At 37.7% G+C, this 16,321-nt stretch overlaps 1 protein-coding gene across 3 annotated transcripts in view; it reads left to right on the top strand.

Annotated features, from left to right (window-relative positions):
- The window catches only part of LOC150092169 (uncharacterized), a 300,320-nt gene that overhangs the window by 218,890 nt on the left and 65,109 nt on the right, over window positions 1–16,321 (top strand). For all 3 annotated transcript variants that reach the window (XM_090415233.1, XM_090415231.1, XM_090415232.1), the window contains exon 14: window positions 4,263–4,338. In XM_090415233.1, coding sequence (XP_090271359.1) covers window positions 4,263–4,338 — 76 coding nt within the window. The remainder of the gene's footprint in view (window positions 1–4,262; window positions 4,339–16,321) is intronic.

Raw genomic sequence — 16,321 nt, forward strand, 5'->3', positions numbered from 1 at the left:
GTGGTGGTGATCGGCAGTAGATGTCATAGGTGTAGTTGTAGTTGGCGGAAACAGAGAGTTGTAGAGTAGGTGCCTTCCTTCAATGAGTCTTTGGACTCCCTGGAGGTGTTACATAATAATAATAATTACTTGGCCTGTTGAAGAGCACATTAACATGTACAGATAAGAAGGTTGTTATTCCACTTTATAAGGCCTTAATATGTCCACATCTTGATTATTGTGCTCAAGTCTGGTTTCCAGGTTTTCTTGGGGATAAGGAAGCCGAGGAGAAGATTCAGAGGCTAGCAACAAAGATGGTAAGTGGTCTGTGGAATGTTCCCTATGAGGATACATTGAGGGTGTGCAGATTGCAGAAGTTGATAGGAGAAAAAGAGGGGATGTGATAGAAATAATTAAGTTACTGGAAGGTGTTATAGGATTGATGCAAGAAAAACGTTTCAGCACTTGGCTAGAGGGACCAGAACAAGGGGTCATCCCTGGAAGTTGAATAAAGTTGTGGTTAGTAAGGGTATGAGGACTAGATTTTTTTGCTTGTGAATGAGCGGAATGGGTTTGCCAGAGTCATTTGTGAGTGCTTTGTCTATTAATGGGTTCAAGGAAAGGTTAGAAAGTTGGGGCTTCCATGATGAGTCTTCGGACTCCATGGAGGTGCCCATACAGTAATAATAATAATAATATTGTGTCATCAGCAAACAGCTGCACATCTTTAGATAAGCCCCTCCCAGTGTAATTAACATTGAAGTTAAACAATCAAAAAAATCTGCTAATGCTTTTTATTCTCTTCTTCTTATTATTATTATTATTAATATCTGATCTCCATGCAGGCGGAGACTCATCATGATTAGTACTCACTATCACAGACAGAGCTCATTCAGCCATGCGTTAAACTGATTCAGTGTGTCTACATTCACAACATACTCAGGCAATGCATTCTACTCACCAACTACTCTCCGTGCAAAGAACCTACTCCTCACTTCTCTGCTCACACCATCATTATACAGTTTCCAGGGATCGCCTCTTGTTCTACCCCCCCCCCCCATTCATATTCTATGAAAGATTTCTTTCATGTCAACCTCATAACAACTCTTGACTAACTTATATGTCTCAATCATATCATCCCTCCTCCTCTTCCTATTCATGAGAGTTTGCAAGTTACATTCTTTCAATCCGTCTTCATACTCTACATTCCAAAGACCATTGAATCATCTTTGTGAATCTTCTCTGCACCCTTTCTAACATATCCTCATCATCACGAAAACCTTGTGACAAAATTTGTGCACAATAATTCATATCAGGCCTGATCAAGGCCTTATACAGTAGAATCATCACTTATTTATTTCTGCACATCAGAGTCCTCTGCATTATTCCCATTATCCAATGTGAAGACTTCATGTCTTGTGCATGTGGCCCATGAAATTCAGGTCCTTGTCCTCCACCACCACTCCCAGATCTCGTCTCACCACTCTCATCTCTTCTAATTCCTTTAAAGTTTCCCCACCAAGTCCATACTTTGCATCCCATTGTTGCTTACCAAATTTCAAAACTGTACACTTTGTAACATTAAACTGGAAGTTCTATACTGTTAAAATTAAAATTAGTTTAATCCTTTATCCAAGTGTGAGCAAACAAAGTTTGCGCCTGAAAGTATCTTCAGGACTGGGGTAAGGTGGTAAGGTACCAACTTACCCCAGTCCTGAAGATACTTTCAGGCGCAAACTTTGTTTGTTCTATGCTGTTGCCCACTCATACAATCTATTCAAGTCCTTCTGTAATGGACACAAATCTGCTTGTACTCTGCAATATGCTCCCCAATTTTGTATCATCTACAAACAGTTGCATATCACCAGTTAAACCAATCCCAATAATGTTAATATACAAATTGAACAATAATGGCCCCAATACAGACCCCTGTGGCACACCACTAGGGACCCTCCTCAATATACAACTTTCTGATACCTATCTGACATCTAATCACCAATCCAACTAATTAGTGTGTTATCCAATTCCATTTCTTTCACTTTATTTAACTATTTTACCTTCTTTCCAATCTCTTGGTACCTCTGTCATTATAAGACTTATTAATAAGTCTTATAATTACAGAGAAATTCTTAAGCGAATTCCCTGGAACATTCCCTTAAGACAAGTGGTGATATGTCATCAAATCCTGCCATCTTATTGACATCAAGCTTATTTATTTCCTCATATACCTACTACTCACTCACAATTAAGCTATCCTCTCTTATGTCCTATACACTTCAGTTTTTCACGATTTCACTCTGATGAGGATGGAAATTGTTCACTGAATAACTCAACAATGTCTTCTGCAGCACTTACCACTCTACCATTTTCATCTATTAACATCATCTTACCATAATCATTTTCTCTTCTACTTGCCACATTTGTCTAAAATACCTCTAAGGTTTTCATTGGCCTGATTTGCTAATTTCTGCTCATTCTGTAGTTTTGTTGTCCTTACCAACTGAGTCACCTTCCTGGCATACTCTTTATATTCATGCAATTGATTGTAACCATTATTCATCTTATGCTGCCTCCATAGTATCCTCTTCTTCCAAATGTCACACTTAATCCCTTTATTCATCCATTTGACCTACGTTATTCAATCTTTTGACCTTCGGAATACACACGCACATCAGTGTTGTTAAATATCTTTTGTTCAATTCCCATGCAGAATTTATCTCCTGCTCACTTAACACCTCATTCTATGATATAGCTCCAAGTTGTCTCCTAAGTTTTTCATAATCACCAGCCATGTTATTCTGCATATATCCTTTCCTCACAGAAGACTTCGTATGGCTAGTCACAACCCACGTGATGATCACTCACCAACTGGAAGGAAGTGCAAACCTCACTCACAATAACATCCTGTGATGAAATGATCAGATCTAAAACTCTCAATCATTGTGTACCCTCCTTTACGTAGTCTGAGATGGTTATTTCTCAAGAACTCAGGAAATTCATTTTCCTTAATCCCAAATTCTATCTCTTCATTCTAACCTATACTGCTGTAATTAAATTCACCCATAATAGTCATTCTTCCCTTGTTCACTAACCCAAGTTGCTTATATATTTCTTCATCTTCACTGACCACAATCCTTGGCCTATAGCAGCATCCAAATGAGTATCTGTTCCTGTCAACCTCCACCTCACATCATACTGACTCAAAACCATTGCCACTATTTACATCTCACATTTCCACTTTGCATGGACGTAATTCACCTTCTATCATCATTCCCTTATTGTATGCTGAATCTATTCATTCATTTATTTTATCCTACCTTATTTAGTCTTTTCATGCTTGGAATACATGTCGACATTGTTGCATTTAAATATCTGTTGATCAATGCCTAAGTAGCATGTCTTCTTTCTGCCTGATCTCCCTTTCCGTACTATAGTTCCTAGTTGTCTTCTGAGTTATTTGTGATCACCAGTCTGATAGTTCTCATATATCCTTTCTCTTACAGAATTTCTCTTATGACTACTACAACCTCATAATCATTCTGACCCCTGGAGGAAGATGAGACATCACATTCACAGTCACATCGTCTGATGACATAATAGATCTAGTTAAAATTCTCAACCATCATGTGGCCTCTGTTACATATTGTTTATGGATATTATTATTATTATTATTATTATTATGTGACACCTCCAGGGAGTCCAAAGACTCATCGAGGGAGAATGTGCCAACAGCATCGAATGATTGGCCCCTTCTAACTACTAACTACGCTCAAACTTGCTTAACGTTTTGTGAGCCATTAGTAGCAGAGGCTCTACCAATCGACCAACCCTTGTGGGCACACATTTGCAATCAGTATAACCAAATTCCATCAATGTAATAATTTATAAATAATTATAATCTTATTTAAGGATAAGTTTGTGTAGGTAGATACTATAGTAGCCACTCAGTCTATACTAATTCTTAAAATAAAATGCCAAATTAAGTTATGAGGGCAATATGGTTAAGGTACTCAGAGAAAGATAGTAAAGATTAGTACATTTGTTTTCAGTAAATTTTAGTGTCCACTAGAAGGGGAATAATTTGTATCTAGCCATCTCATGTTTGTTAAATAATTCACATGTATATTTCTAATAATACTGTACTATAAATTTCTTAGAAATTAAAATAACATCTTGAGTTATACTTTTTTTCCTTCATATGAAACATGTTATAAAGAAATAATTATCAAAATTTGGTTCTTCAGATTTTATACAAAGATTTACATTTTTATCGATCTTTACAGTGATGGCTCTGGAAAAGCGCATTAAAATTCAAGAAAACAATTCTTCATTTGTTGATGCAGATTATCAAAAAGACATGTAAGTTATCAAAAACAGTTTTAAATATTTCAATGTGTACATGTTTCTTTGTTACATTTTTAGAATTTGTTGCTTTTTATCATTTTTGTTAGTTTATCAATTAGAGAATTAAATGCAAATTACTTTCCATAGTGATGTACTCCACTTGTAGCCAGAACATCAATTCCATCAGTCTTTTAGATTTATGTGGTTTAATCCTAGACATTATGATCATACAATCTGCTTAGCTATCCCCAAAAGAATATCTAAATCCCTTTTATGAATGTGCTCAACATAACCAGTGCATTGAATACAGACTTTCAACCAATGAGTATAAATTGTAAAGAAAAATAAAATATAAGGGTAGCTTTCAAGCCCATTTTGACTATACAAGGTTTACTGAATTTTTCCTAAAGACAAGAATTCCTTCTGCAAACATCTTGGGGTCTACGAGGGTTGTAAATAAAGTGGTGACAACACTATCAGGAGAAGGTAGTTGGTAATTTAAATGTCACTCTTGATAAATAGAGTTACTAGTTGTAGGTACTGTATATGTGCACAAAGTGACACAGTCCATTCTGACAAGTGTCCTTATGTGGAAAAGTAGTTAAAGGGTGCAAAACTAAGTATGTTCACAAGATTAAAACAATAATCCTGGATCAAGGTTCAGGTTGCATGAAGTAAAACTGTGAGCAACTGTTTTCATGGTCTTAGGGAAGTGATAGTGCCCTACCATACCAGATGAGTCAGTGCATTTCATGTTTGGCAAGTTCCTGGATGATAATTGGCATGTAGGATGCCCCACCATTTCAAATGAACATGTTGAGCTTTTGGGGACTCCTTACAGTTGATTGGCAATGGACTGTATGCCAGTTGGCCCAGGAAAGTGGGATAGACCACCAAAGTGTTTGGCATATTCTAAAAGAGAAACTTGATATGTGCAAAATTTCAGCTCATTGGGTTCCGCATCACTTGACTGAGATGCAAAAATGGCACAGGTATGCAGTTGCTGGCCTCCATCTGTAACAGTATGAAAATGAAGGAGATGCATTTCTGAATCATATTGTAGCCACTGATGAAATTTGGACAAGGGCTTATGAGCCTGAACTGAAGAGGCAATCCAACAAATGGCCCAAAACTATTACTAAACTGTTAACAAACAGTACTCTCAATGATTTCTGGAGCACCATTTGCGTGTTTGTTGCCCAACAGTGTCATGTGTTGCAAATTGTTGATAGAGATGCTAGACAAGTGGCAATGGAAGGTGTATTGGAACATCCTCCATATTCACTTGATATGAGTCCTTGCAACTTTGACTTGTTTCCCAAAAATGAAAGAACCCTTTCAGAAGTCTGTGGTTTCACAACATTGGAGATGTCAACTTGTGAATGTGACTTCATGGAGAGATTGAGAGCAGTTGATGATGGGGAGGAGAGACTGACTGTAAGTGAACAAGAGGTGTTTGGGGAGTTGAGTAAACTAGATGTAAATAAGGCTGTGAGACTTGATAATATATCACCGCGTATTCTGAAGGAATGTGCCAGGGAGTTGACACCTGCCTTGACATATTTCTTTAATACGAGTCTTGCACTTGGTCAAGTTCCAAAGGAGTGGAAGGAGGGCAAGATTGTGCCACTTCATAAAGGAGGTGATCGAACTCAAGCATCAAACTATAGGCCTATCTGTGTGTCAGGTGTTGTGGTTAAGTTGTTGGAGAAGCTTGTGAGAACTAGGATCCAGAGTTGGGTTGACAACAATGGTATTATCTTTGATGGACAGCATGGATTTGCTAAAGGGAGGCCATGTTTTAGTAATCTACTTACTTATTACAATAAAGTGACTGCTTTCTTTCTTGGACAGAGGAGAAGGATACACAGTAATATACTTGGATTTTGCAAAGGCTTTTGATAGAGTACCGTACCTCATTATAAATTGACAGTCAAACTAGAGCAGTTGGGGTTGGATATTAGATTAGTGCATTGGATTGGAGACTGGCTATCTGATAGGTATCAAGAAGTTGTGTATGGGGTGCGATATCCAGGAAAAGGAAAGTCACTAGTGGATTGCCTGAAGGGTCTGTTTTAGGGCCATTACTGTTTAACTTGTATATTAATGATGTTGGCAAAGATTTGAATGGAGATATTCAGTTGTTTGCGGATGATGCAAAGTTGGGACGAACTATAAAGAGCAGTGAAGATGTTGTGGTCTTACAAGAAGACCTGAATAAATTGAGTGACTGGGCACGGAAATGGGGATGTGAGTTCAATGTTGCAAAATGTAAGGTTTTAAAATTTGGAAAACTAAGATGCGATGCAGAATTTATGCTTGGTGAGGATATATTGTTGGAGGTGGAAGAAATAAGAGATCTGGGGGTGATAGTGGATAAGGATCTGAAATTTAGGGGACACATAGCCAAAATTGTGAAGACAAGACAAAGGCTTTTGGGAATGATGCGGAGGACATTGACGTATAGAAGTACGGAGATTCTTGTTCTGTTCTATAAGGCTTTGATTAGGCCACACATGGACTATTGTGCCCAGATTTGGTCACCTGGTTTTCAGAAGGATGAAGAGATGTTGGAAAGGGTCCAAAGGCGACTGACCAAGGTAGTTTCTGACCTCTGGAATCTCAAGTATGAGGAAAGATTGAGAAGATGTAATTTGCAGAGTCTGGTGGACAGGAAGAAGAGGGGGAGATATGATAGAGACCTACAAGTTTATAAGGAGTTGTTATAGGATCAATGCTGGATAAGTTCTACAGAAAATAGTGGAAGATCGGGGAACCAGAGGTCATCCCTGGAAACTGTATAAAGAGGGTGTGAGTAGGGAAGTGAGAGGCAGGTTTTTTTCGTGCAGAGTTGTAAATGATTGGAATGCCTTTCCTGAGAGTGTGGTGTCTGCAAGGTGTTTGAATGTGTTCAAGGCATGGTATGATGAGCTGTGTGTGTGTGTGTGTGTGTGTGTGTGTGTGTGTGTGTGTGTGTGTGTGTGTGTGTGTGTGTGTGTGTGTGATAAAAAAGACCTCCCAGATGAGTCTTTGACTCCATGAGGTCTTGGGGTAATAATAATAATAATAATAATAATAATAACATGCAAGGGATTCTTTGGGCAGTAGGTCGCACTATCACTGATACCAACAGGCAACGCTCTGCTGATAGTATCCCACGAAATTGGAAACAGGTGCAGAACATGGCAGGAGATGTCATTGAAGGATGTAATTGTATATACTTGATAAACTATTTTACATTTTATTTTACACTACTTTATTTACAACCCTCATACAGGGCAGACATCTAGAAGTTTAGAAATAAAACAGACAAAACATTGGAGATGGCAACAGTAAAAGAGAATACAACTTTTCATCTCTCCCCCCCCCCACACACACATACACCATAATGCTGAATGGAATAAGAGCTCCATATCTTATTCTTTTATGTTGCAAGCTTCACTGCTCTTGCAACATAAAAGAATCTACTATGGTCATACCTTCACAAGGCACACTTAATAGGCATGATTAGTCCTGTGTGATATTTAGAAATCACTTACCAGATCTTTCCTCATGTCAGACTTCAACTTTTCAGCCAACTATCTAAACACAATACTGAACAATAGTTAACTAATGCAGAAGGTATTTTACCTTGGGTATAATAAATGTTAAAAATATCAAGCAATTTTAAACCTGGTTTTACTCCATTTCCCAAGTAAGCAAACAGACAAACAAGTCAAGTTTGCACCTGCAAGTGATGCAGGCGCAAACTTGACTTGTTTGTCTGTTTGCTTACTTGGGAAATGGAGTAAAACCAGGTTTTAAAATTGCTTGGTATTTTTAACAGTTAACTAATGCAGCACCCACATTCCGTGAGAGAATAATGTGGTTTCATTTCAGCTTATATTGTAATGGTTCCTACATGGATTATTTTTTTTAGTAATGTTATATATTCCATGTTTGTCTTTATTGTATTTTTTTTTATTTATTTTTTATTTTTTGTAATTCTAACCCAGAAGACACAAATATTAGTTGCAAAACTAGTCAGTTTTCATTATATATTTTACAACCAAATAAAACCCAGCGTATTTTCTTTTATGATAATCAACTTTTTTTTTTTTTTTTTTTTAAATGGCAGGATGATTTAAATAGGCTGTCAGTATGACCAAATAATAATGGGTATCAGTTTGTTGTGGAAGGAAGAGGGATGATATGATAGAGATGTATAACTTGGTAAGGAGTTGTTATAAGGTTAATGTTGAAGAGGCTTTTCATAAAATGGTGGGAGAAGAGAAGAGAATAATATGTCTTCTTTGCAAGCTATATAAGGAGTGTGTGTGTGTGTGTGAGCAAGGGGACAAGTAGCTTTTTTGTGTGGAGAGTTGTGAATGATTGGGATGCATTTCTGAAGAGTTGTGGTATCTGCAGAGAATTTGAATCTATTTAAAGCATGGTATGATGAGCTGTGTGCATGACATGTATGATAAAAGGACCTCCTGCAATGAGTTTCTGACTCCATGGGGTATCTTGGGATAATAATAATATTCTTCTCTTACTTCTTTTAAAATCTCTCACCAACTATACATTCCATTCTTGCTTTCCATATTTCAAACCTAAGACGTCGTTCTAAGATAAAATGGAGACTACTGCCATAGTATAGTAATTACTTCAATTTGATATAAACCAGAATAATCAACTGATGTTTCAACTTTCATATCAAGGTATTCATCTGGAGTATAGACATATACACAAAGAAAAAAGCTGATTTACAATACACATAATATATTAAATTCACAACTAATTTGGTCAACCGTTAACACTACTGGCCTGACCTATGGTGGAAAAAATACTTATTACATCAAAGCTAGATTCTTGTTATCTGTTAAAAGTTAGGCAATATATTCACTGAGCAAATAGAAAAAACAGAATTAATGATGGCTGACATATGAAATAAGAGCTTGTAAAAATAATCATAATTTAAAATTATGAATAGTTTTACAAATTGTTTGTGTTAGTATATTATTGCTGGCCTTGTTGGCCGAGTGGTTAGCATATCCGCTCTCCAGCCAAGAGGCTGCGGGTTCGAATCTTGCCATGGGAATGGATGTTTGTGAGTGTTTGTGGAAATACTAGTGGTGGTGGTCTGCAGTAGATGGTGTTGGTGTAGTTGTGGTTAGTTGAAGTTGGTGGAATTGAGTGGTGGAGACAGATAGTTGTAGAGTAGGTGCCCTCCCTCGATGAGTCTTTAGACTCGGTAGAGGTGTCATGTAATAATAATAATAATTAGTTTTGGTTTCATAACACATACATCAGCACTTGCAATATGCCCATTGTTGATATTATTATTGTCAAAATGAATTGTAAAACCATTTGAAATTAATGTACTTACTAGAATCTGATAATTTGTAATAATTTGCATTTTATTTTTATTGTAATTTAAAATTGTGAAGTGTTGAGATATTTGTTGTGGTTTGTGAAGACATCCTGTTTGCACTAATGGAGACAATGTGTCAGCCATTATATGTAACTTTTTGTTTGCCACTTACATGGAGTGTGTATGCTCACCGAGGAGTTTGATGCATGATTGACAGCTGACAGATAGAGCTATGATATGTGCATGCAGGCACTAACAACGAGCAAATGAGGAAGAAGGCAACTGGCATTGGTCCTAGAGTCCCCTTAGCTGGCTAAGTTGGGTTGTCTTGGCTGTTTGGCTGATGTTCTAAGGATGCAAACTTCCTAAATTTGGGGCAGTCTCATGCACTCAAATTTGTTGAGATTTCGAAAGCCACAACCTGCCCATCCATATTGCTAACAATATCAGACTGGATATAACCAGAGTTCTTACCAAAGTTAAACCACCCAAAACCAACCTATCTAAAGAAGAACAAAAAGCTCTACAAGAAATGAAGAACAACAGCAAATAGTAATTACCAAAGCAGATAAGGGAAATGCCACTGTGGTTCTCAACAAAACTGACTACACAGGTAAGCTTTCAACTTTACTGTTAGATCGTTCTACTTACTTTCGTGTTGAATATAATCCCACCCAAATCAGAACACTCCAAAATGAAGGCTCCTTTAGAAAGTTACTTCTTGGCCTGAGGAAGTGAAAGTGACTAGCAGCCTAAAACCTTTCAACTCTAGATCCCTCCCCCCTGAATATATGGACTACCAAAACATCCATAAGCAGAATGTGCCATTATACCGATTCCCCCACATACAAATTAGCCAAACATTTAGCCAAAGTGCTCACACATTATGCTGGCAACACACCATCACACATTAAAAACTCAGCCCACTTTAAAGCCAGTATATAGAGAACCTCTCACTCCAACACACTGACATAATGGTCAGTTTTGATGTCTCCTCCTTATTCACAAATGTCCCACTCAAAGATACCTTAGATCTCATCCAAGCCAAATTTCCTCCCGATATCTCAGCCCTATTTCAGTTCACCATGAACTCAGGCTATTTCGTTTGGCAAGGAAAATTCTACAAACAGATAGAGGGGACAGCCATGGGTTCTCCACTCTCACCACCCCTAGCAAACTTCTTTATGGATACTTTTGAAGAAAAAGCCTTATACTCAGCCCCACAAAAACCCACTTTCTGGCTACACTACATTATTATTATTGTTATTGTTATTACCCCAAGACCTCATGGAGTCGAAGACTCATCTGGGAGGTACTTTTATCACATACACAGCTCATCATACCATGTCTTAAACACATTCAAACTCCTTGCAGACACCACATTCTCAGGCAAGGCATTCCAATCATTTATAACTCTGCACGAAAAAAACCTGCTTCTCACTCCCCTACTCACACCCTCTTTATGCAGTTTCCAGGGATGACCTCTGGTTCTCCTCCAATCTCTCACTATTTTCTGTAGAACTTCTCCAGCATTGATCCTATATTCCAGAGGTTAGAAACTACCTTAGTCAGTCGCCTTTGAAGGTGCCAAATAGAGAACACATGGATGATGTGTTCTCTATTTGGCCACTTGGCTTAGACATACTCCACAATTTCCTAATACACTTAAACAATCAACACCCCAGAATCCAGTTCACTTTGGAAAAAGAAAACAACAACAGTCTCCCCTTTCTTGACACTGATTATATGCCAACCTAATGGATCCCTGGTTTTCTCTATTTACAGAAACCAACCCATTCAGGTAGATACATTCACCAGCAATCACCCCACCCCACACACACACAACAATTTGGGATTATAAAAACACTATATAACAGAGCTAAATTAATCTGTTCAACAAGGCCCTAACTACTGAACTTAACCATATCCTTAACACCTTCTTAGCCAATGGCTACAACCCCCAAAAAATCCAGAAAATATTAAAACCAGTTAACCACAACCCCCCCCTCCATCCCTTCTTAATGGAGATTACACTAAATCTATCACGATTCCTTATATCTGAGGCACATCCGAAAAGCTCACAAAAATCCTAAAAAAATATGACCTGACTACCTGTTGCAAACCACACTTGGCTGTTGGGCTGATGTTCTAAGGTAACTTGCATCCTTAGAACATCAGACCAACAGCCAAGGCAACTCAACTTAGCCTGCTAAGGGGGCATCTTTAGGACTCTAGGGCCTACGCCAGTTGCTTACTTCAGCCTCATTTCCTCGTTGTTAGTGCCTGCATGCACATATCATAGTTTTGTTCCCAGAAGATGGCAATGTGACATTGCCAAAATACTGGAAGGTACTGATTACAGTTTTTTAATTAATATTTTAGTATACGTTGTCATTTCCTGAAAAATTTAAAGTCATGTGTAACCAATGTATAAGTTTATCTACGAGAAAAAGGAAGACAGATAGAGTGTTCAGTATTGAAGTAACGAGAAAACACAAGAGAGAGCTAATGGAAGTTTAAGAAGGCAGTCTGGAGAAATTTTGCTCTTAGAAAGTTTTACGTGACAGTTGGAAGAATATTAATAGAAGATTCCGAAAAGGAATCATAAAACTGTGAGTCTTTAAACTGGAGCAGTTGAGACTATCAACAAATATTTAGTAAATAACAGACAATATTGCAGTCGATATTCTAATTGAATGTTCGAGGAAACGCTGATTGGAAAGTTTCATCTGTCTTAAGGATGCTGGATCTATTTGTTATTTCTACTGGAAAAGGAGGCGGAATTTGCTCAACTTAGATATGCTATTTATGAAGTACTAGAAGAAACTTTTTTTCTCTGGTGCAGTAAATTGTGCTTCAAATACAACTGCAAGCGGTAAGAATATTTATACATCAGTGCAACAGGAGGAATAATATTGTGTACTGCATAAGAGAGATAAAAAAAAGGATCCCATGGAAAAAAGGAAAATTTTTATATTTTCAAAAAGGCCATAACAAAGAAACTGACTCTGATGAACATGTTTGTTGTTGTTGTTGTGAAAACTAGGTGTTTATTCTGGTAGTCGTAATTAAGTATATGTCAAAATTCAATAACAGAATGAGTCAGAGAACAGGTAATTTTAACATTTTTGGATAAGAAAATCTCTAAAGTGTAGATTTAATTTAGAAGGCCTTGTATCCAGTATGTTGTAGTTATTTATGTAATTTTATTTTAATGTATTTTAGTTTTATTAAATGTGCATATTTTTTTGTATTTGGTCTTGAGTCAGTGATTTCCCAGATTCTAAAAGAAACAGTTAAAAGTCATTGCACCAGTCAGAATTGAACCCTTGTATAAATACTAAACACTCAGAGTGTAAAAAAAAAATTTCTTTATAGAGACAATCTAAAAATAAACAAGTTGAAATTATTGCTTAAAATAGGTTTTCTGGAGAACATGAAGCAGAAGTTATGTGGGCTGAATATGTGCCATCAATATTATTATTGTTGTTATTATTAGCCAGCCTGGTTGCCAAGTGGTTAGCGTATCTGCTCTCCAGCCAAAAGGCTGCAGATTCAAATCCCGCTGTGGGCATGGATGTTTGTGATTGTCTGTGAAAATAGTAGTGATGGTGTAGATGATGTGGTTCACTGTAGTTGGTTGATACCAGAAGTTGTAGAATAAATTCCCTCCCTTGATGAGTCCCTCAGAGGTGTCAAGTAATAGTAATAGTAATTATTATTATTATTAACACCAGACTTCCGTGGAGTCAAAAGATTCATTGTGGGAGGCAGACAATGCCACATAGGAAACCCATATTCTTGAGATTTTTAGGCCACTATTATTGTTTAGATTAGGATGGTTGATCAGATTTTACAGGCTTCTTTAAATATACTTTCATGCCTGGTTTTTGAATGACGTTAAAAACAGGTAACTTTCCAATTAGTTTGTTGTGCTGTGTTAAGAGTATGATCCGAGGGGCCCAATTTAGCAAATTTGGCTGCTTTTTACTTTAATCCTAATTCACAGATTAGAATTGTGCTTCCAGTTTCACCAGTATAAGTTAAGTTAAAGGTGTACTAGTTTCAGTATACATCAGAGTGAGCTGTGTGTGTGTGTGTGGGGGGGGTATCCTTGGACAAGTTGAATATGTTTTTTTTTTTAATTTTATAAGAATGCTATGCTATATCATTATAACTTTAAGGTTACATTTAAACATGTAGCCTTAAGATTGTAATGGTGTAGAATTCTGTTTATTTTATCTGGTAACCCTTTAATGTATGGAATAGTATGTTTTACTGTAATCTATGTTCTTTCCATTTTTAGCGAAGTTCTTTCCATTTTCGAAAAAAATTTCACTGTAAACATGTACATCTCACATGTGGATCTAGTGAGATGTACATGTTTACAGTGAAATTTTTTTCGATCATTATTTAGTATTCTCTAAAATAGAAATACTAGCAAAATGGAGAAAGGAAGTAAATAAGGAAAAACAAGAAATAAAACAAGTATACAAAGTATACAAGTATACTATATCCATCGTGATTAACAGATTATCTAAAAGAAGCCCAAATCAGTGAAGATATAGAAGAAGAATAGAAAACTTTAATAAAGATAATTCATAAAGCAGCCTCTGAAGTACTTGGAAAGAAAAAGAAAATATTATTATTATTATTTTTTATTTTTATTATTATTATTATTCAGGCCTCCATGGAGTCAAAAGACTCATCGTGGGAGGTCCTTCCTAAGAACATAAAGTCTGTCAAGACTCATCGAGGGGAGGTTCCCCAAGAAACACAAAGTCTATCATACCACTCCTTAAATTCATTGACCGTTCTCGCTCCCACCACTCCATCAGGTAATGCATTCCATGGTTCAACCACCCTCCACGCAAAGAAACCACAACTTACCCTCTTGCTCACAGTTTCCTTTTGTAACTTCCGGGGATGGCCTCTTGTCATCACTCCTTCCCGCTGTTCAACCAAGCGAAAGAACTCTCCAGTGTCAACCCTGTAACCACCTCTCAACAGTTTAAAAGTCTCAATCATATCACCTCTCCTTCTTCTATCCACCAAATTCTGCAGTCCACATTCCCTCAGCTGATCCTCATAACTATCCTTGTACAGTCCTGAAACCATCTTTGTCATCCGTCTTTGTATCCTTCCCACAGTTAATTTATCCCCTTCAAATCTTGGGGACCAAATCTGAGAACAATAGTCCAAGTGTGGTCTGATCAGAGACTTATACAACAGAATGATAACCCTCTTATCTCTGCAGGTCAGTGTCCTTCTTATAATTGCAGCAATCCTCCCATAGAGTATGCAGCATCCCATCGATGTTTCCCAAACCTCAAGACCTTACATTTTGCTGCATTAAACTGACACCCCCATTCATTTGCCCATCTATCTAGCTTATTTAAATCCTCTTGCAGGGCTACCACATCTGCGCTATTACTAATAATCCTTCCCAGCTTCACATCATCCGCAAACAACTGAATATCCTCTTGCAATCCACTAGCAATGTCATTGATATAAAGGTTAAACAATATAGGTCCTAGTACTGAGCCCTGTGGGACCCCACTTGTAACCCTCTTGAAACTGCTCCACCAAACACAACTCTCTGATACCTATCAGACAGCAAATCCTGAATCCAGTTGACCAATCTGACATCCAGACCCATGTGCTGCAACTTAAATATCAGCTTATCATGTGGCACCCTGTCAAATGCCTTCGCTAAGTCTAAGAAAATTGCAGTATATGCCTTTCCCTTATCTAATGTTCTTGTAACTTTATTATAAAAGGCTAGCAGAGCGCCCCTTCACAAATCCATGTTGACTCTCATAGATAACATTACCCTCATCTGCACAATGCTCTTTATGGTCCCTCACTACTTTCTTCAAGATCTACTCTGTTACATGTTGCCTAAGACATTTGTCCCTGAAGAATTCTAGAAATTCCATTCCCCTATTGCTACATGCATCTTCCTCTCTCCAATTTATACTACTGTAGTTAAAATCTCCCATAACAATCATTCTTGCACTTGCTAAACTTAGCTGTCTGAACATCTCCTGGTCCCCATCCTCTGTGGTTCTGGGGCTGTAGCAACAACCCAGCTTCTGGGGCTGTAGCAACAACCCACTAAATATCATGTCTTGCCAACCTCTACCTCACACCATATGCTCTCAAAATCATTTGTCTCACTTCCTTCCAAAGCCTGCACTCTTAGAGGACATAGGTCATCACTTATCATAAGCAGTACCCCACCACCATGCTTTCCCTTCCTATCCTGACAAAAAATGCTATACCCAGCAACTTCTATTCCTGCTGTTATATCCCCTTCTGTCAACCACGTCTCAGTGATCCCAATAATTTTGGCCAGGCTGATGCTATCTGCGCCACCAATTCCTCTCCCTTATTCCGGATACTCCTGGCATTAGTATAAAGCATATAAATGCCATTGTTTCTATACCCAGCATTATCCCTTCTAGACTCCACTGGGCTCAGTGTTACCTGACATCGTCTCCCATCTCCCAAGTATCCATTCCCACAAGAGGCCACCTCTGCTATCATCCTCCCTGGGACACACTGACTCGTTCAGAACAGCAATCTCTCCAGATGCCTACGTCTTTCCTCATTCAAATGTAAACGGTCTCTCGCATACCAGTC

Source organism: Typopeltis vanoorti, unplaced genomic scaffold, assembly GCF_054136105.1.
Source record: "Typopeltis vanoorti isolate ZY-2024b unplaced genomic scaffold, IOZ_Tvanoo_1.0 HiC_scaffold_24, whole genome shotgun sequence".
Taxonomy (NCBI): Eukaryota; Metazoa; Arthropoda; class Arachnida; order Uropygi; family Thelyphonidae; genus Typopeltis; species Typopeltis vanoorti.